At 43.4% G+C, this 21,278-nt stretch overlaps 1 protein-coding gene across 3 annotated transcripts in view; it reads right to left on the minus strand.

Moving 5' to 3' along the window:
* utp20 (UTP20 small subunit processome component) overlaps positions 1 to 19,008 on the minus strand; it is a 127,427-nt gene extending 108,419 nt beyond the window's left edge. For 2 of the 3 annotated variants that reach the window (XM_041216110.1, XM_041216109.1), the window contains exons 1-10: positions 18,833 to 19,008; positions 14,067 to 14,147; positions 11,916 to 11,982; positions 10,845 to 10,977; positions 9,366 to 9,554; positions 7,754 to 7,835; positions 7,002 to 7,139; positions 3,881 to 4,036; positions 1,281 to 1,427; positions 433 to 567 (exon numbers count right to left, since the gene is read on the minus strand). In XM_041216110.1, coding sequence (XP_041072044.1) covers positions 433 to 567; positions 1,281 to 1,427; positions 3,881 to 4,036; positions 7,002 to 7,139; positions 7,754 to 7,835; positions 9,366 to 9,554; positions 10,845 to 10,977; positions 11,916 to 11,982; positions 14,067 to 14,147; positions 18,833 to 18,877 — 1,173 coding nt within the window. In that variant the 5' untranslated portion in view covers positions 18,878 to 19,008. Of the gene's footprint in view, positions 1 to 432; positions 568 to 1,280; positions 1,428 to 3,880; positions 4,037 to 7,001; positions 7,140 to 7,753; positions 7,836 to 9,365; positions 9,555 to 10,670; positions 10,823 to 10,844; positions 10,978 to 11,915; positions 11,983 to 14,066; positions 14,148 to 18,832 lie in introns of those variants that run through there. The other variant, XM_041216111.1, reaches the window with a different exon arrangement.
* Positions 19,009 to 21,278: the final 2,270 nt, after the last annotated feature.

Below are 21,278 nucleotides of genomic sequence, written 5' to 3' on the forward strand. Positions count from 1 at the left end.
CCTCTCTGGGAACAGTAGCCTTTTTGTTTGAATTACCCAGGAGATTGAGAAGCCTATTGTTCCCCGTTGTTTCGTCAGCCAGTCAACTCCCCAACCAATCAGCATCCTTGTTTCCTATGGTATTGATTGTTGTGATCATTTGAAATTTGGCATTCTTGCGTTTGTCCTGATGAATGCAAGATGAAAAGATTTGACAACATGTCTCTTTTTCCAGCAATATTGTCTTTTTTCTGTCACACATGGAGTCAATGCAAAGCTGCACAATCAATGCAGAATTCTCATATAACAAAAGGGTGTTAAAGATCTGGTTAAATAGCTGAAAGGCATACAAGGGCCTCCAAACCTAGAAATAACCCCATTGGCAAAATGCATCACAACTATAATCATGCTGTTCACATTTTGTACATTAAACAAGAAACGGGCAACAATTACCTTTCTAGAAGCTTCTTCGATCAGCGCTTTTGGCAGAGTAACATTTTCAGCCTTGAGGAGGGTGGAGAGCACTTCGAGCAGAGTCTTACAGCATGGTGCGCTCATCTGTGAATTCTGCAGCATCTGGATCAGGGTCTAAAGCAAAGAACACATTGGGTTGAGAGGATAAATGAAAAGCAGGTCTGGTCTTACTGTGTAGGGAGTGGAATCACCAGGTCCATTGTGTGAAGAAAATGAAGATGCTGGCGTTAACTGTTTGGTAATGGAGTATTTAATTGTATTCAGGTTCTGGTTATTAACTGGGGATCCACTTGTGCTCCTACAGATAGGAGATGCATGCTTGTAATACATAAGTAAGAGCGTGTAAAAATTAGGCCTCAGTTTTATCCTTCTTCAACTCCCTTTCTGGATTAGAAGAGGTGGGATTATTTTCCTTAGAGCAGAGGAAGATAAGGGGAGACTTAATAGAGATATTCAAAATTATAAAGGGTTTTAATAGGTCAAGTAGGGAAAAACTGTTTCCACTGGCAAATGGGTCAGTAACCAGAAATCACAGATTTGAAATAATTGGCAAAAATTGAAATAAGGAGGGATATTTTCTCACATAGGGGTGTTATGATGATCTGGATCACACTGCCTGAAAGGGTTGCAGAAACAGGTTCCACAGTAATTTCCGAGTAGTAATTGGATATGTACTCGAAGAGGGCTAATCTGCAGGGTTACAGGGAGATAGCTTGGATGTGGGACTAAATCGGACAGCTCTTGCAAACAGCCGATACAGGCACGATGGGCCAAATGGCCACCTTCTCTGCTGTAAACGTCGATGATCCTATGATAACGGGCCTCACCTCACAGACCACCTCAGGATGGGTAACCTTTGACCCCTGTCCACTTTCCAACAGCACCAGGTATATCTGCAGTAAACGCTGGATTTGTTCAGAGCCTTGTTGTCGGTTGTCACTGCTTAACTTGTCACGCAGGCCCAGGATACATCTCTATCAACGACACAAAATGCCAATCGTTCACTTTTTAATTACAGAAAATGCTCTTACTATGGCCCAGTTACACACGCTCCCTCAACATAATGTATCCTTCTAATTACCCTGGCTTCTGCTGCTGCTTTCATCTGTCGCTTGCGAAACTGAAACTTATTCTAAATCATAGAACTTTCCTTTTTTATAAACACAGACATCAGCAACAGTTACTATAAAAACAGGATCAGCCAGTGTTCTGCATCATTTTCTCATAACTTATTCATTTTAACACAGCACAATCAGAGGGTCCAGTGTGCCTCTGTGGTCCGTCACACCTAGGTAAAGGGGGGGATGGTGACATTGTGGTAAAGGCACCGGACTAGTAATCCTGAAGCGCAGGTTAATGCTCTGGGGACATGGGTTCAAATCCCACCATGGCAGCTGGTGGAATTTGAATTCAACTAGTAAATCTGGAATATGAAGCTAGTCTCAGTAACGGTGACCGTGACAACTAACACCAATTGTTGTAAAAACCCATCTGGTTCACTAAGATCCTTTAGGGAAGGAAATCTGCGGTCCTTATCTGGCCTACATCTGACTCCAGACCCACAGCAATGTGGCTGACTCTTAACTGCCCTCTGAAATAGCCAAGGGCAGTTAGGGATGGGCAACAAATGCTGCCCTTGCCAGCGATGACCATGTCCCATGAAGCAATTTTAAAAATGGCATTTACTGAGCACCTTTCACAATCTCAGGATGTCCCAAAGTGCTTTCCAGCCAATGAAATACTTTTTCTGAAATGTCAGAAATGCAGCACCAAGATAATGACCAGATTGAGGGGTGAATATTGGCCAGGACACCATGGAGAAGTGCCATGGGATTTTTATGTCCACCGGAAAGGATAAAAAGGATCTTGGTTTTATGCCCCACCTGAAAGTCAGGTTCAGCACTCCCTTGGTGCTGCACTGGGAGAGTCAGATTGGATTATGTGCTCAAGTCTCTGGTGTGGGACTTGAGCCCACATTTGTAATTCAAAGATACCAACACCAGCAGCAAAACATATCTCCCTGACACAGGAGTCAGAATAATTTCACTCCCTGACTAACCTTAGTAATCACACTTGGAAAGGGAAAAAAACGAAGCCAGGCATCTCACAGGTCCTGACTCCCAGTCCGGAGAAGAGTGCAATTAAACTCTTGGGTGACTTCAGTTTTTTCTTAGAAGCAATCTGACATTCCCAAAAGGCCATTGCAACAGAATACACCATATGATCAAAGGAACAGAAGGGCGTTTTGCAGCTCCTCGATCTGGTTTCGCCAGTTAGATCATGGATGATCTTCATCCTAACTTCGTTTACCCACCTTGGTTCCAAAACCCTTGTTTAAAAAAGAAAATCCATGGCCAGCATCTTGCGGGTCAACGAGCGGGGTTGGGGTCCGCTGGCCGATGTGTAGAATGACATGGGGGTGACATCGGGTGTGTACCCCAAGGTCACCCTGCGTCATTTAGATTGTCAGGTCGGCCTGTCAACGACCTATTGAGGCCATTAAGAAACCAACTGAACTCATTAATGGACCTGCCCGTCTAACATTAAGGTTGGCGGGCAGGCCAGGAGCTCAGGTGGGCTTGTGAAAATACATGAAACCTCATCCACAGGCGGGATGGGGCTTCATGAGTGATTTTAAAAAATGCAGAATATTGTACAATAAAAGTCATGGACATGTCCCAGCTCACGTGACAGTGTCACATGAGGGGACATGGCAGAGAAATTTTTCTCTAACATTCTTAAATCTGTGCCAATCTCCCTGAGGCAGCACTATGCCTCAGGGAGATCTGTGCACTCTTTTGCGTGTGTGTTCCTGGCTAAGGGAATCCCGCCACCCCACTCTCCCCCACCCCCCTCCCCGCACAGGGAGCGCTCAGCACTTCCTGGCGCACGTCACGCCTTAATTGGCCCGCCCACGTAAAATGGCGGCGCGCCTCCGGTTGGGGGTGCTGATCGGAAGCGCGCCCGCTCCTGCAACATCCCTCCACCTGGACGGGGGGTGGTGGGGGGACTTTGCCCTATCAATCTTAGTTCTGAGAATTTTCAACTGACTCCAGCTTTTTGGGTGAGAGTGTTCCAGATTTCCAATATCCTTTGTGTGAAGAAATGCTTCTTGACATCACCTCAGAAAGGCATAGCTTTAATTTTAATGCTCTGCATTCTTGTTCTGGACACCCCCCCACATTCCCCCCTCCTCCCCCCCCACCACTCCACCCTCCCCACCACACCCACGAGCACCTCAGTTAGATAACCTCTTCATCTTCTATACTCAAACAAATATATGCCTTGTCCATGTAACCTGTCTCATAATTAAAGCCTTTAACCCGTCTTGGCTCCTTGCACTCCTCACTGAATAACTCATCATATGAGCTGTCATGAGTAATGTTGCTGGAGGTTTTCTAGCACCTTTCAACACTGATGAACTTACGTGTAAACAGCTCCAGATTACATCGAAGTGCTCCTTGTCGACATAGGCAGCACAAGACTTGGCCGTGTGAACAACTGCTTTCCCAACCGCATCCCATGGTAGCACAGCATCTGTCTCTGTGACAGGCCCCAGTTTTTGTATGACAACAGGAAAAACCTGCAAAATAGAAAACAAAACTTTACAAACCTCAACCACAAATCATTTTCATTTTCGTAAAAGAACAAAGCTCATTAAGACTTCCCTCAGAAAGAGCCCTGCACAATCATCTGGTAAGATTCTACACGGTGCTAGCGTTTCAATTTCAATTGTATTTTTACACACACATGCTTTCATTTTATTAATGCATGTACACACACACACACCTCATACAGACGAAGGCAGCAGATAGTTGGGAACACCACCACCTTGAAGATCCCCTCCAAGCCACTCACCATCCTGACTTGGAAATATATCGGCCGTTCCTTCACTGTCACTGGGTCAAAATCCTGGAGCTCCCTCCTTAACAGCACCGCGGGTGTACCTACACCACACTGACTACAGCAGTTCAAGGCAGCTCACCACCACCTTCTCAAGGGCAATTAGAGATGGGCAATAAAAGCTGGCCCAGCCAGGGGCACCCACATCTCCTGAAAGATTTTTTTTTAAATGGGTGACGTGGACAGTGCCATGACACAGCAACTCATCTGCTGGATCTGCAGATTTCTAAGCAACAGACTGTGTTACAATTTAGTAATTTAGAGGTGTATACATTGATTTAGACCCTCATCTCCATCCAAATTCTCCATATAAACAGCTTTCACTTCCTGTCGCAGTAAATCTAACAGGTTCCCTAATGGCCCTTTAGAAAAGGAAGCTCACAGTCCTTACCCACTCCCGGTCCATCTGTTTCAGATGAAGTTACATTATTTCATAGTTTGCCATTGTGAGATTTGAACTCTTGATACTCTTTCGAGTACAAACCTGTTTCCATCTGTTTCAGATGAAGTTACATGTTTCACAGTTTGCCATTGTGAGATTTGAACTCTTGATCTTGGGGTTACAAACCCAGTACCATAACCACTTGGCTATTTAGGCCAAGCTTAAATATTTACTGCAGATGTGTTCGCTCTGGATCACCTTGGTGTCCAACAGCTCCCACATGCTGCAGCAGCAACACATCACCCATCTGTTTCAGATGAAGTTACATTGTTTTATAGTTTGCCATTGTGAGATTTGAACTCTTGATCTTGGGGTTACAAACCCAGTACCATAACCACTTGGCCATTTAGGCCAAGCTGTTCCCATTTGTAACTCTTTCGACTACAAACCCATTTCCATCTGTTTCAGATGAAGCTACATTGTTTCATAGTTTGCCATTGTGAGATCTGAACTCTTGATAATCTTTTAAATGGCTATGTGGAAAGGACAGGGGAAACTCTTTTGAGTACAAACCTGTTTCCATCTGTTTCAGATGAAATTATATTATTTCATAGTTCGCCATTGTGAGATTTGAACTCTTGATAATCTTTTAAATGGCTATGTGGAAAGGACAGGGGAAACTCTTTTGAGTACAAACCTGTTTCCATCTGTTTCAGATGAAATTACATTATTTCATAGTTCGCCATTGTGAGATTTGAACTCTTGATTTGAACTCTTGATTCAGATGAATTTACATTGTTTCATAGTTTGCCATTGTGAGATTTGAACTCTTGATACTCTTTTGAGTAAACCTGTTTCCATCTATTTCAGATGAAGTTACATTGTTTCATAGTTTGCCATTGTGAGATTTGAACTCTTGATTTGAACTCTTGATTCAGATGAATTTACATTGTTTCATAGTTTGCCATTGTGAGATTTGAACTCTTGATACTCTTTTGAGTAAACCTGTTTCCATCTGTTTCAGATGAAGTTACATTGTTTCATAGTTTGCCATTGTGAGATTTGAACTCTTGATACTCTTTTGAGTAAACATGTTTCCATCTGTTTCAGATGAAGTTACATTGTTTCATAGTTTGCCATTGTGAGATTTGAACTCTTGATCTTGGGGTTACAAACCCAGTACCATAACCACTTGGCTATTTAGGCCAAGCAGGGACACAGTGTAACTCTTTCGAGTACAAACCCATTTCCATCTGTTTCAGATGAAGTTATATTGTTTCATAGTTTGCCATTGTGAGATTTGAACTCTTGATCTTGGGGTTACAAACCCAGTACCATAACCACTTGGCTATTTAGGCCAAGCTCATGTGGTGAGGCACACCCACAGTGCTGTTAATTGTATGTTAATTATATTGTCAAGGTTAAGATACACAGGTGAAGGGCATCGATTAAGTACCTTGAGCACATATAAAGAAAGGCTCCCCCTCCCCCAAAATGATATTTTAACTTAACTTGGTAAGTTCCCTTTAAAGTTTTTTTTGTTACAGTGCCCCTTTAAGGATGGTGCTTTAGTTAATTTGACTTGTTTTACTCGAAAGAGTATAAAGAAAGAGTTACTATCTCATTGTGGCTCAGTGGGTAGCACTCTCATCTGAGTCGCCGGATTCAACGTTCAAAACACACTCCAGGGCTTAAGCCCAAAATCAAAGCTAACATTCCAGTGCTGCACTGTCAGAGCGACAGTGTTATATGAAATGGATGCAAAGGATCCCATGATGTTATTTTAAGGGGTTGTTCTTTAGTTAATTGGTTCATTTGTTTAACGTACATTCAAAGGGGTATTAAGACAGACTTGTGGGACACTGAGTGCTATTAGGTAGGTGGTAAACATATGTAATACTACATTCTTTAAAATATTGGTTTGGGGTTTCATTATGTACTTCACCATCTTGGCTTGGCATCTATTTAACATCTCAAATGGCTCAGTAAGCCACACCAGGTTAGCACTGAAGAGGCACAGCCAACCCCTTGGTAGTTGAGTTGCAATGCCCTTAACGCAACACTAAGGATGAGCAATAAATAAGGCATTGCCAGGGTCATCCTAGGCTAATGAAAGCATTAAAAACAAAAATAAAAACAAAAAACTGCGGATGCTGTTAAAAGGTCATGAGGACTCGAAACATCAACTCTTTTCTTCTCTGCCGATGCTGCCAGACCTGCTCAGTCTTTCCAGGTAATTCTGTTTTTGTAATGAAAGCATTACCTTGGCTGCACATGAGTGGAAGGTATTTTGGACCCCTTTGTACACATTGAAAAGCAGCTGCCCCACTCCTTCGGCCTTCATAGGATGCTGCTCCAAGTCAGCAAACATGAAGTTGAAAAGGGCATTGTGATCAGGAACCTGCAAATACACAAAAAGGAATCACCAACTGTTACACGAAGGAACAAAAACACACATCAAAACAGTTCAATGGAATAAACAGAGAAAAAAAAATCTTGCACTTTCTCTCTTCAACATGATAAGAACACATTTTACAACAATTTGTATTTATATAGTGACTTTAACACGGCAAAAGATCCCAAGGTGCTTCATGGAGTGTTAGCATGCAAACACGGACACTGATCCACAGGGGAGATATCAGACAGCTGGCCAAAAGCTCCAGTCAAAGAGGTAGGTTTGAAGGAGTCTTAAAAGGAGAAAAGATGTAGGGAGGGGATTAGGAAGTTCAAAACTCGGATGGCCAGATGGTTAAATATAAAACATTGGGGCCTATTCTTTATTCACTTACAATCTTTTATTTGCAAAGACACATCTCTGCTCATTTATTCATTATATTTCATATGTGTGTGTGTGTATATATATATATATATAAAATATATATATCTATATATTACACATTACAGACACACAAAGAATTAATACAATTAAAACCCAATCGATATACAGTTAACAATTGGGTCCTCTGCAGCTGAAGGTGCCAATCCCAACAATGAATAATATTAAAATAAACTCACCTTTCGCACCAAGAAAGCAAAACTTTCAGCTGCGAAACATCTGATGTGTTCCTTACGGTGGCCCAAAAGTGAACTGTACAAGCTAAAAACAAACAGGAGCATTATACTAACAACTGCAATAAATTCAAAGCAATGACACAAGACATGGTGTTTCACAAAACATGCAACATGAGAAGTGGCATTTCTCACGTTGTCACAAACCATTATTCCCCTTAACCAATGTCCCAAAATAAATGATGTGGTCATTTATTTCATTGTTATTTGTGGGACCTCGCCATGTGGAAATTGCCTGACCCATTTCCCTATATCACAACCGAATCTTCACTTCACCAAGTATTATGTTTGCTGTAGGGTGCTTTGGGACATCCCAAACAGTGCTGAATAATTTCAAGTTTGTTATTCCATTATAACTGATGCTTTCAAACGTTTTTAATTCTCATTGTCTGGCAAAACTATTGACTCTCACCTTTATGGTATTTGTATCAGTTCATTGAATACATTAAAAGGAAAAATAAGCTCAAGTGCAATGGACAGACATTAGCCATTGCAACTTGATGCAGAAAGATGTTGCAGTGATTTTGGAGAAAGTATCAGGATAGACGAAATAAAACAAATGTACAATTTTCATGGGGTGGTACAAATAAATATCAGGTTGGGGTTTATGTGCACAAATCTTCGAAAGTGGCAGGACAAGGTGATAAAGCTGGTGTATAAAAAGAATATGGAATTCTTGGCTTAACAATTAGAGTGCAAAAGCAAGGATGGGTTGTTAAAGCTGGGAGCCCCTAAGAGCTGGTACAGGCTGCAAGATTCAGGCCTTCTTCTCGCTGTAAGATTCTGCGATTGGGTACGATTTACCTAAGATTTACTGATGTATTTAAGTATGTATTCCACCACCTCGAAAGCAAAGTATTGCCTGTGATACGGGAAGAGATTCCGCTTATAAAAAAAATCAGCACCCAGGACAAAGCACTCGCTTGATTGGCACCCATCCATCAGCTTAAACATTCACTCCCTCCACCAGCGCACAATGGCAGCAGCGTGCACCATCTACAAGATGCACTGCAGGAACCCACCAAGGTCCTTAGGCAGCACGTTCCAAATCTGCCACCTCTAGCACCTAGAAGGACAAAGGGGAACACCACCACCTGCAAACTGCACCCCCACAAGCTACACACCAGGCTGACTTGTAACTATATCAAAATTCCTTCACTGTCGCTGGGTAAAAATCTTGGAACTCCCTTCCAAACAGCACTGTGGGTGTACCCGCACCACATGGGCTGTAGCAGTTCAAGATTCTCAAGGGCAATTAGGGATGGGCAACAAATGCTGGCCCAGACAGCGACATCCACATTCCATGAACAAATAAGTCTCTTGGCATAAAACATTCTTCAACTATTTATCAAAGCAGAACATATATATCTTAAAACATGTTAGCATAAAGTAGGCATTGAATATGCGTCAGAGCTGACTACCTTGCTTTCAACCACTTACTTAAGTAAAGCATGGTAGGTCCTGCATAAAAATGAAGAAAACTTTCCCAGTTGAGGGTAAAGGGAGGGAGTTTAATAGCCTGAAGAGAAAGCACGTTATAAAAAAAGCGAATGCACACCTGTAAATGCCCGTTATGTCCTTCACCATAAGTCTCCAGAGGTACTTGTACAGATAGGAGAGGCAGGTGAAGGCCCACTCCAACAGCTCTGTGTCCTGTGTGTTCAGCAGGGAGGTAATAATTACAAAGAAGTCTTTGAAGTGAGGATAGAAATCCCTCTGCAGATCTCTGGCTAGCTGTACCACCAGGCTGTAAGATAGAAACAGTAGATAACAAGCATCACACCACCACAATTGGATAGTGCTTCTAACATAGTAAAAGCAGCCCAATGTGCTTTATAGCAGCATTAACAAAATTTGACGCCAAGTCACACAAAGTGATATTAAGGCACGTGACCAAAAGCTCAGTCAAATAAGTTGGTCTTAAGAAAATTACAAATAGAAACAGGGGTAAGCCAGTCATCCATTTGAGCCTGCTCTGCCATTCAACAAGATCATGGATGTTCTCCTAACTCAACTCCACCTTCCTACACTATCCCCTTAGTGTTCAAAAATCTTTTGATCGTGTCTTCAATCTATTCAGGCACAGATGACGATGGCAGAAATCGAAAATGTGCAATTGGTCAGAATTGGAGAAGGGCAAAGGCCTCAGAGGGCTGTGGAGGTGGAGGAGGTTACTGAGATAGGGAGGGGCTAACCCATGGAGGAAATTAAACATAAGAATGCATATTTTAAAAATCGAGACCAGAAGCCAACATAGGTCAATAAATTAGGGGACGGGGTGTAGATCGAACAAGACTTGGTGCCAGTGATACACCTGTATTTGTGGAACGTACATGTTTGAAACAATTCTATGCCAACACAAGCACTGCTTGTACAGGGCTCAACCTGCACAGCTCACCTCTATATATTCAGAGTGCTCCACCTGAGCACGGCAAAAATCTTCTGCATTGTGCAATTCAATCCACATCAGTCTACATGCAAAGTGACAAGTGTCTGCTTGATCCAGTGACAGCAGAGCCTAGGTTATACACTGAGGCTTCAGGCGAGGTTGAGGACATAATCTAGACTGAGATTCTAATGCAGCACTGAGACAGCGGCACACTGCCAGAGGGGCTGCACTGAGGCAGTGCCACATTGCCAGAGATGCTGTCTTTCAGGGAAGGCATTAAACCAAGACCCTATTTGCCTGTTCAGGTGTATAGAAAAGACCCCAAGGCATCATTCAAAAAAAGGACAGGGGAGTTCTTCTAGGTGTCCTGACAATATTGATTTCTCAACTAACATCACTGAAACAGGTCATCTGACCATTACCTCAGACTGTTTTTGAGAGCTTGGTATGCACAATTAGCTATTAGGTAATTACCTTAAGTAATGTGGTTAATAACAGTTTCAGTCGATCCTTTTACATTTGCTTAACCTCTCACAACAATATACAGTAGATACAATACCGTGACCGGTGTGTGAAAGGTCGTACGCTTTCTCTGGGTGAACTGATTGATTGTATTGAGGGGAAGAGTTAATCTGTTCAGGTCCTTACTCAAGCAAAGGCTGATAGGCCTGGCTGTTCTTGATTTCTAGATGGTTTTTCAAGCTTTCCACCACGGCATTCTGATGGTATACCAGCTGATTAAAAGATTGGGTCCTTCCGTACACCTCTTTGTGAAATTTAACTAGAAAGAAAAACACAGGTTAGAATCCAGTCATCAAGTTACAACCCCACAGGTTTTGCTTCTTTATCTTAGCCTTTCATCAGTTTCAGTTTCATCAATCTCTACCTCACAAGGTCATGGGACCAAGCCCCACTCCACAAGTTGAGAACACACAGGGCAGCCACTAGGAGAGTGCTGCACTGCCAGGGGAGTCATCCTCCAGGGTGTTGGTAAGCCAGCAATCAAGTCTGCCTCTTCAGACGGGTGTTAATGGAACCCAGGGCCCTAGTTGAGGGGGAGTAGAGGTCTGCCTACTGTCTGAGACAACATCCTTCCTTCAACCAACAGAATCAGATTAGCCACTGCTGTGCACAAAGCAGCGGCCTCTTCATCCATATAATAGTGACTTCCCTTCAAAGCAAGTCACTGAGTGGAAAGCACCTTGGAACATTAATGGAGATGTAATAAGGCACTTTATAAATGCAGAGCCTTTCTCCATTTTCAGAAAAGTTTCATTTACTTCTAGCCCATTCCTGGGTACCCATCTTAATGTAGCCCCAGGCAAGAATTTAATCTTTCCTATGCTGATACATTGGGCCTTAATATTAGTCTAATAATCATACAATTTTAGAGAAGGAGGTCATTCAGCCCATGATGTCTGCATTGACTCTTCGAAACAACAATCCAATTAATGGGGGGGCCACAGGGTCCACTTGTGCTCCCATTTCCTGTGTTAGTCCCACTTCTCTGCTCTTTCCCCACAGCCATGAAGATTCATCCTTTTCAAGAATTTATCCTCTTGAGCACATCAGATAGTTGTGTATCAGGTTGGCTTACAGGATTATCTTGACCAATTATAGTGAGAACCGGTGAAAAGTTGACTCCATATTTCACTGAAAAATGTAATAAAGTTCAGACAGGTGTTCGAAGTGTAAGTGTGTAATTGAAGTAAGCCATACCAAAGTGTTCCGTGCAATTCAGATCTCTCCATTTCTCCAGCCCTTCATAAAAATAGGTTTCGACCTCCTGAGTGAAGAAGTGCAGGCTTTTACTTTCACATGCAGTGAAGTGTGGTTTGTAACCACAAGCACAAAGGACAGACAGGAGTCACAATCACAACAACTATCAACATATTCTAGAGGAGTGAGCAAACTCTCCGGCCCTGGGGATCAAGTCCTGGTAATGTGCACTACACTCACATCTCTCACTCACTGGTCTGTTCTGTCTGAGCCTGGTCATTTGGAAAGGGCTGTCTGTAGCGTTGTCTTCATGGTGGAAAAATCCCAGATCAGAGCCCCAGAGTGTCGGCATCACCAGGCATCCGGAACTTAACAGAACAGAGGTCGCAGCTTGCTGTGTGGTCCAAGTACAAACCACAAAATGCTTAAACAGCCCCATTCTAGGCAAATAAGATAAAAGCAAAATACTGCGGATGCTGGAAATCTAAAATAAAAGCAGAAAATGCTGGAAAAACTCAACAAGCCTGGCCACATCTGTGGAGAGAGAAACAGAGTTGAGGTTTCGAGACGGCATGACTCTCCTTCAGAGCTGATGAAGAGGAGTCATAACGAAGAGGTCGTACCGACTCGAAACGTTAACTGTTTCTCTCTCCAGAGGGTGTTCCCAGACCTCCTGAGTATTTCCAGAATTCTCTGTTTTTATTGTAGATGGTACATACTGTGCACCAATGGTAGAGAGGGTGAATATTGAAGGTGATGGATGGGGGTGCCAATCAAATGGGCTGCTTTCTCTTGGATGGTGTCGAGCTTCTTGAGTGTGGTTGGAGCTCTCATCCAGGCAAGTGGAGAGTATTCCATCACACTAAGGTAAAAGCAAAGTGCTGTGGATGCTGGAAATCTGAAATAAAAACAGAAAATGGTGGAAAAGCTCAGCAGGTCTGGCAGCATCTATGGAGGGAGAAATAGGGTTAACGTTTCGAGTCCGTATGACTCTTCAGAGCAGAGTCAGAACTGAAGAAGTCATACGGACTCGAAACATTAACCCTGTTTCTCTCCCCACAGATGCTGCCAGATCTGCTGAGCTTTTCCAGCACTTTCTGTTTTCAATTCTGTTCTAGGCAAAGTTACTCTCTGTGCTGACAGGCCACAAATGAAACTGCACAGCCATTGGATTAACAAAGCAAGACATCACTGGGGGCAAGATCAAGATAGCAGCGTGGATTCAAACTTGCACCGGAGCTCAACATGAAGTTGGTTCAAAAAGCACCAACCATGGCTCAGTTAGGAAGGACTCTTACCTATGTCAGAAGCTTGTGGGTTCAAGTCTCACTCCAAGACTTGAGCACATATTCCAGACTGGCATTCCCAGAGGTGCCGTCTTTCAGATACAATATTAAATCGAGACCCCCATCTGGCTTCTCAGGTGGATTTGAGAGGTCTCATGGCACTATTTTGCAGAAGGACAGCAGAGCTCTCCCATGCCCTACTATCACTTACTACCAGCCAACTATCACTAAAACAGATCATCTGATCATTATCACACTATTACTTGTGAAAACTTGTTCTGTGCAAATTAGCTGCCACGTTTTCCTACATTACAACAGAGGCTGCATGTAAAAAATAACTAAGTGGCAATCAACTGCTTCAGAACATTCTAATAACAAAAGGTGCTATCCAAATGCAAGTTCCTGCTCAGTTACAAAGTATTACAGTTTGCTCATTTCAGTGCACCAAAGGCAGTAAAGCTGAAACTTTCTCAAGCTTCTGTGAATTTATTTGCAGGAGGACTTTAAATAAGAACACTATTTTTACAATCACGAGCGGGATTTTTAAAAAGACAATCACTGTTCAGATCACAGCAATTACTCACAAACGAGGCCACTCAGCCCATCAGGCCAATGCTGATGTTTCATTCAGACTAATGAGCTCCCATTTCCCCTTGCGTCTCATTTTTCAAATCCTTATCCAATGCTTCAGGCTTTGTCTCAATAGCCCCATTGTGGTTAAAACATTCCTAACAATTTTTGGTGTAAAACAGTTTTAAAGCCCCTTTCATGTTTCTAGTGTTATTCCAGCTAGTGCAGCATTTGAGGGAGACATTTGAAATGTATTAATTATAAGAAGGCCTATGCAGTCCGCCTGGCTCTTTACCTCAGCATAGCTCCCGGTTCTATCAATCCGGTGGATTATATCGATATTCACATTCGCCAATCGTTCTGAGAAGGTGAGAAACTGTAAACACAGAAAGATTCATCTCATTAACTCCAAACAAAGCATATCATCCAGAACCACTGCACATGCAGTGAAGCAAAAACAGACTCTTTATGTTATTCAGTCAGGCATTGAACAAATTAAACAATTCTACATTTCCTCCTTTGCTCAGTCAGCAACATCTTCCATTGCAACTTCAATCAGCACACAAAATTTATTTCAATATCAATACAGGTAGTAAGGGAAGCTCCCTAAATAAGTTTTGGTTCATTTTACACCACCTAGCAGTGTCCATGTGGACATAAATCTAGTATCTTGCTAACCAGCAGCAACACTTCCTTGACTATGGAGTGTTCCCATTTGGAGACAAAGAGTGTATCATGAGGGGGAGACCTTATATCAGGGATGCCTGACAGTTTGGAGACACGAAGGGTATATTTGTACAGGTATAAAATTGGCACGAAGTGGTTTTGGCTTCAAACTAATCTCATGTAAATTGCACTTCAAATCCTAAACAAACTCCAAAGAAACAAGGTATGACTCTCCTTCAGGAGTTTCACTCTAAAACCATAGAAAGGTTATTGTGCAGAAAGAGGCCATTCAGCCCATCATGTCTGTGCTGGCCAAAAGGAGAAGAAAGAAACATTTTAATCCCACTTTCCAGCACCTGATCCATAGCCTTGCAGGTTCCAGCACTTCAGATGCAGATCCAGGTGCTTTTTAAATGAGTTGAGCATTTCAACCTCTAACACCAACTTAGGCAGTGAATTCCAGGTGCCCACCACCCTCTGAGTGAAAAGATTTTTCTTCATATCCCCTCTAAACCTTCTACCAATCACCTTAAATCTATTCCCCCTGGTAACTGACCCCTCAGCTAGGGGAATCAAGTCTTTACTGTCTACCCTATCTAAGCCTCTCATGATTTTGTACACCTCAATTAGATCACCCCTTAGCCTCCTCTGTTCTAAGGAAAACAACCCCAGCCTATCCAATCTCTCCACATAGCTGCAATTTTCAAGCCCTGGCAGCATCCTTGTAAATCTCCTCTGTACTCTCTCCAGAGCAATTACGTCCTTCCTGTAATGTGATGACCAGAACTATGCACAAAATTCCAGCTGTGGCCTAACCAGTGTTTAATGTAGTTCCATCATTACATCCCTGCTTTTGTACTCAATACCTCGCACAATAAAGCATTCCATATGCCTTCTTGACCACTTTTCCCACCTGTTCTGTCACCTTAAAGGACCTGTGGTCATGCACTTCAAGGTCTCTCACTTCCTCAACCCCTCTCAATATCCTCCCATTCACTGAGTATTCCCTTGCTTTGTTTGCCCTTTCCAAATGCACTGCACCACAGTTTTCCGATTGTATTCCATTTGCCACTTCTCCACCCATGCACCCAAACCATTGATATTATTCTGCAGTCCACAGCTATCCTCTTCACCATCAAATAAATGGCCAATTTTTGTGTCAGCTGCAAATTTCCCAATCATGCCACCCACAATTAACTCTAAATCATTAATATATACAACAAACAGCAAAGGCCCCAACACTGAGCCATGTGGAACACCACGGGAAACATGTTTTCATTTGCAAAAACATCCATGGACCATCCATTACCTCTGAGACAATTTTGGACCCAACTTGCCACCTTCCTGTATCCCATGTGATCCACTTTCCTGACCAGTCTATCATGTGGTACCTTGGCAAAAGCCTTACTGAAATCCACGTAGACAACATCCACTACACTACCCTCATCAATCCTCCTTGTTCCTTCCTCAAAACATTAAATTAGTAAGACACGATCTTCCCCTGACAAAACTATGCTATACCTGATCAACCCATGCCTTTCTAAGAGACAATTTAACCTGTCTCTCAGAATTGTTTCTAATAACTTGCCCACCGCCAAAGTCAGTCTTCACCCCTGTACTCTCTCTACCCCTCTAGGCTTTCTACAGAACTAAGTCTTTTGTGACTGTCATAAGCTTTCTTTTTCTGCTTTATCTTGGCCTGAATGCTTCTGGATAACCAGGAGGCTCTAGATTTGGCAGTACCACCCTTTTTCTTTGCAGGGCATGTCTACACTGTGCATGTAGAATCTCGCCTTTGAATGCCTCACATTGATTTGTAGCCCATCTAGTTTGTACAGGACTGAGATGAATATCCTTGCAGGCAGAGTTTTTCCATCTAATAGCTGTATCCAGTTCACTCTCACCAGCTCGCCTCTCAGCTTTGTAAAATTTGTCTTCCCCCAATTTAGAACTTTTACTCCTGTTCTAATTTTGCTCTTTTCCATAATGATGCTAAATCTAACTATATTTTGGTTACTATCTCCAAAATGGACCCCCACTGCTATTTTATCGACTTGTCCAGCTCCATTTCCAAAGACTAAATCTGGAATTGCAGCCCTTCTCGTTGGGCTTGTTATGTACTGGCTAAAAATGGTCTCTTGAATGCAGTTCAAGAATTTTGCACCCACTGTGCCCTTCACACTGTTCGTATCCTAATTGATATTAGAGTAGTTGAAATCCCCAACGATTACTGCGCTATTGTTTTTGCACTCAGAAATCTGTCTACATATTTGTTCTTCTAACTCCCGTCCACTACTTGGGGGTCGATAGTACACTCCTAGCAATGTGGCTGCCCCTTTTTTTTATTTCTGAGCTCAATGCTTTTGGCCTCATTTGATGCTTCATTTAGTATATCATCCTTCCTCACAGCTGTAATTGATTCTTTACGCTTCCATCATAGTGATGGAATCATGCTGCCATGTGTCTGTGCCCTCAGCTCATTGGCTTTATTTACTATGCTCCTTGCATTTACATATACGCCTTTTAATACTGCCAAATTCCTGTGCTGTACACTTTTAACCTGTGCTGCTTCTGTTCTTCAGAGTCACTCGCTAATTCTCCAACTCCCATTCCCTGAATTTGCCCTCAGATTCCCCATCCCCCTGCCAACCTAGTTTAAACCACCCCCCAACCCAACAGCACCAGCAAATCTCCCTGAGAGGGTATTCATCCCAGTCCTGGCTGGATGGGCTACACCTGTACAGGTCCCACCTCCTCAGAGCTAGTCCCAATGCCTCAGAAATCTGATGCTTTCCCTCCTACACCAGCTTTCCAGCCATGTGTTTATTCACTTAATTCTTCTATTTCTATTCTCGCTTGCACATGGGATTGGGAGTAATCCTGAGATTACTGCTTCAGAGATCCTGCGTTTCAATCTCCTTCCTAGATCCCTAAAGTCTGCTTTCAGGACCTCATCCCCTTTCTTACCAAAGTCATTGGTGCCAACACGGATGACAACCGGTGGCTGATCACCCTCCCCCAGAAGAATGTCCTGCAGTCGCTCCATGATACCCTTGACCCTGGCACCAGGGATGCAACATACCATCCTGGAGTCATGTCTACAGCCACAAACGCCTGTCTGATCCCTTAACTAACAAATCCCCTATTACTACTGCTCTTCCCCTCTTCTTTCTCCCCTTCTGTACAGCAGAAATGCCTGTGGTGCCACAAACTTGGCTCTGACTGCACTCTACTCTGCTGTCAACACAGGCCCCTGATTCCAGATTCATACTGTATTTCCACTGTAAATTCCATTGTAGCCTTGCTGTGAAATAAAACTGATTCACACTGAAAACTCCACATTTGCAGCGTAAATGCAATACCAAAGTTGATGGGTTTTGGCTTATTTTGGTTGGCCAGATAATGAGTTTTTCCAACAGTCCTGCCCAAATCCCTAACTTAATAGGAAACCAGCATTTCTCACATTAATTAATATGCTGCTCAACAAGGAATGGGCAGATTTACCACAAGCCCCGTGAAAGTTTGTAAAGGTTGGCGTATTACAGGCAATGATTCCGGGTGTGGAGCCACACAAAGGATCACAATCCACTCAGTTCATCATGTCTGTGCCAATTCTCTACTGAAGCAATCCAACCCTACAGTCCTGCTCTCACCCCACACGTTCATCCGTAGCAAGCGTTTAGCCCTGATGACTCAAAAATGCAACAGACTCTGCCTCAAAAGCCCCCTGTGGCATCAGTCCTCTGTGCAGGGAATCTTTCAGGGGGAAGCCAATGACAATTTTAATACAAAGGCAAAATACTGCAGATGCTGGAAATCTGAAACAAAAACAAAAACAAACAGGAATAGCTGGAAATACTGAGGTCTGACAACATCTGTCTTTCTGACAGCTAACGTTTCGAGTCCGTATGACCCTTCAGCAGGACATAATTTTACTGATAATTTTAAGTCGATCTTTCATCACTGACTCCCTGATCGAGAGGAAACAGTCTGACCCTCTTCACTTTAGCAAAAGCTTTATTTCTTTTTCTGGAACCACAGAACAGTTACGGGGCAGAAAGAGGCCATTCAGCCCTTCACGTCTGCACCAGCCAGAAAAAAACGAGAGAGAAAAAGAAACAAGCCGCTCGTTTTAATCCCACTCTCCAGCACCTGGTCTGTAGCCTTGCAGGTGACAGCGCTTCAGGTGCTGATCCAATAACCTTTCTAAAGACAAGAGCAAAATACTGCGGATGCTGGAAATCTGAAATTAAAGCAGAAAGTGCTGCGGAAACAAGAGTTAACGTTTCAAATCCTCTGACTCCTTCAGGCTCTGGTCACAGACACCGAGCCCGAGCCCAGGGGAGGAGGTTCTCGCCCTCCCCAGACCCCGGGGCCTAGCCTCCCGCCGCTCACCCGGAATGTGTTGTCGCTCCGGTGCCGGGCGGGTTTGTTCTTCATATTGAGCGGGCGGGGTTCCCCCACACCCGACGGCGGGGACGGGGGGAACGGCACAGACAGAGAGAGCGGGAGACGCTTCCCTTCCTTCACTCAGCCGCACGTCGCCAGCTCCTGGGCGCCGCCATCTTCACCGCGGCATTGTGGGAAATGGCAGCACGTGGCCCCCCACCGCGGCTGACGTCACTGGACAGGTCGACCAATGGCAGCCCGGGTCCGTCCGGTCGGCCGCGCCCCGATCCACGCATGCGCGGGAGGGGCACCACCTGCTCGCTTTCCCTCCATAAACAGGAGCTGGGGGTGGGGGGGGGGGGGGGAGACCATTCAGCCCATCGAGACTGTTCCACCATTCAGTGAGATTGAATCCAACTCACTTTATTGTCATCCATACGGAAACTTGTTTCGGATACATTCTTTATTTATTATATATGTAAAAATAAATGAATGATAGCAATACAAGAAAGAAAATTTCCATATTACAAAGATCTAACTTTAATTAAAATGTGTATTAAAAACTATTCAAATGTATCAACATTGTCAGTCGGTGAGTCCAGCCCTGACTGCATATCTTCATCTATAAATCAAACTCCTGTTAAAATTTCTCATAAGAGATGGACACTAATGAATTCAGGGACCAATTTGTCCTGCATCTGCGGTCATGGCTCATCTTGCACCTCAACTCCACTTGCTGCACCATCCCGGTTTCCCTTAATTCACTTACAACCCCAGCACCTACTGAACTCTTTGGTTGGACCACACTTAAGAGTACTGGTTTCAGTTAGTTTAGGTGACTTGAGAATGATGCCAATGGTGTGGGTTTAATCCCCATACTGGCTGCAATATTTTGTGGAGGCCTGTCTCCTCGCCTTGCCCCACACTTGTGGGGTGGTCTCCCTCAAGCCGTATGTAACCAGGTGTCCCTCTCTATTGGAGAGAGATGCCTATGGTCCTTTGTGGAATATGGCTAATTACCTTATCTTCTGGTTGCCATCTTATACAAAGAATATAGAGGCACTGGAGAGGCCACAGAGAAGATTGGGACCAGAAATGTGTTGGTATACTTACCAGGAAAGGATCGACAAGCTGGGTCTTTTTTCTCTTGAAAGGAGAAAGCTGAGGTGTGACCTAGGAGAGGTCTTTAAAATTATGAAGGGTTTTGATAGAGTAGAGAATTTTTGCTCTTGTGGGGGAAGAGCATATCTAGAGGCCATCAATATAAGATAGTCACCAGGAAATCCAATAGGGAATTCAAAAGAAATTTCTTTACTCAAAGGTTGATGAGAAGTGGAACTCATTACCACAGGAAGTGGTTGAAGCAAATAGTATAGGTGCATTTAAGGGTAAACTGAACAAGCATATGAGGGGAGAAGAGAATAGATGGGTGTTATGATAGATTTAAAGGAGGAATCTATTGATCTCTGTCCTAATCATACTCAATGACTGAGCACCCATAACTCTTGAGTAGAAAATTTCAAAGATTCACAAACTTTTGAGTGAAGAAATTTCTTGTTCTCGCAATCCTAAATGGTTGGTCCGTTATTCTGAGACTGTGAACCTGTTTCTAGATTCCCTAACCTAGGAAACATTTTCTCCGCATCTCCCTTGCCAAGCCCCTTAAGACTTTCAAATGCTTCAATTAGATCATCTCTCATTCTTCTCAGGGAGAGGTGGTGGTGTAGTGGCAGCGTCAATGGACTGCTACTCCACAGGCTCAGGCTAATATCCTGGGGACAAGGGTTCAAATCTCACAATAGCAGCTGATGGAATTTAAAATCAATTAATAATCTGGAATTGAAAAGCTAGTCTTGGTAATGATGACCATGAAACTATCATTGACTGTTGTCAAAACCCACCTGGTTCACTGATGCCCTTTAGGGAAGGAAATTGGCCAGTCTGACCTACACATAACTCCAGGTGCACAGTAATGTAGTTGAATCTTAACTGCCCTCTGAAATGGTCTAGCAAGCCACTCAGTTCAAGGGCAATTAGAGATGGGCAACATCACCTTGCCAGTAATGCAAGGGGGAAGATCAAACGCAGACTGGGTAACACCTTCAGCTGACAAGCTCAAGGAAACAGCACCTCATCTTTCACTTTGGCACTTTACAAACTTCTGTGCTCAATAACTTCAGCTCATAACCTCTGACCCCAACCAACCTCCTTCCCCAATTTTGTTTTGAATCACAAAAACAGAAAATGTCACATGGGAAGAACGAAGCCATAAGGATCAAGTGCTGCTTTATTTTAGGAACAAGAACAGAAAATGCTGGAAATTCTGAGCAGGTCAGGTAGCATCTGTGGGGAAAGAAATACAGAGTGAACTGCTCTTATCGCCGGCTTTATCACAGTTCATAGAACCGTAGGCTGGATGTTTTCGTCCCAGTTTGCGTTGGGCAGGCGTGAG

This window comes from Carcharodon carcharias, chromosome 21 (assembly GCF_017639515.1).
Source record: "Carcharodon carcharias isolate sCarCar2 chromosome 21, sCarCar2.pri, whole genome shotgun sequence".
Classification (NCBI taxonomy): domain Eukaryota; kingdom Metazoa; phylum Chordata; class Chondrichthyes; order Lamniformes; family Lamnidae; genus Carcharodon; species Carcharodon carcharias.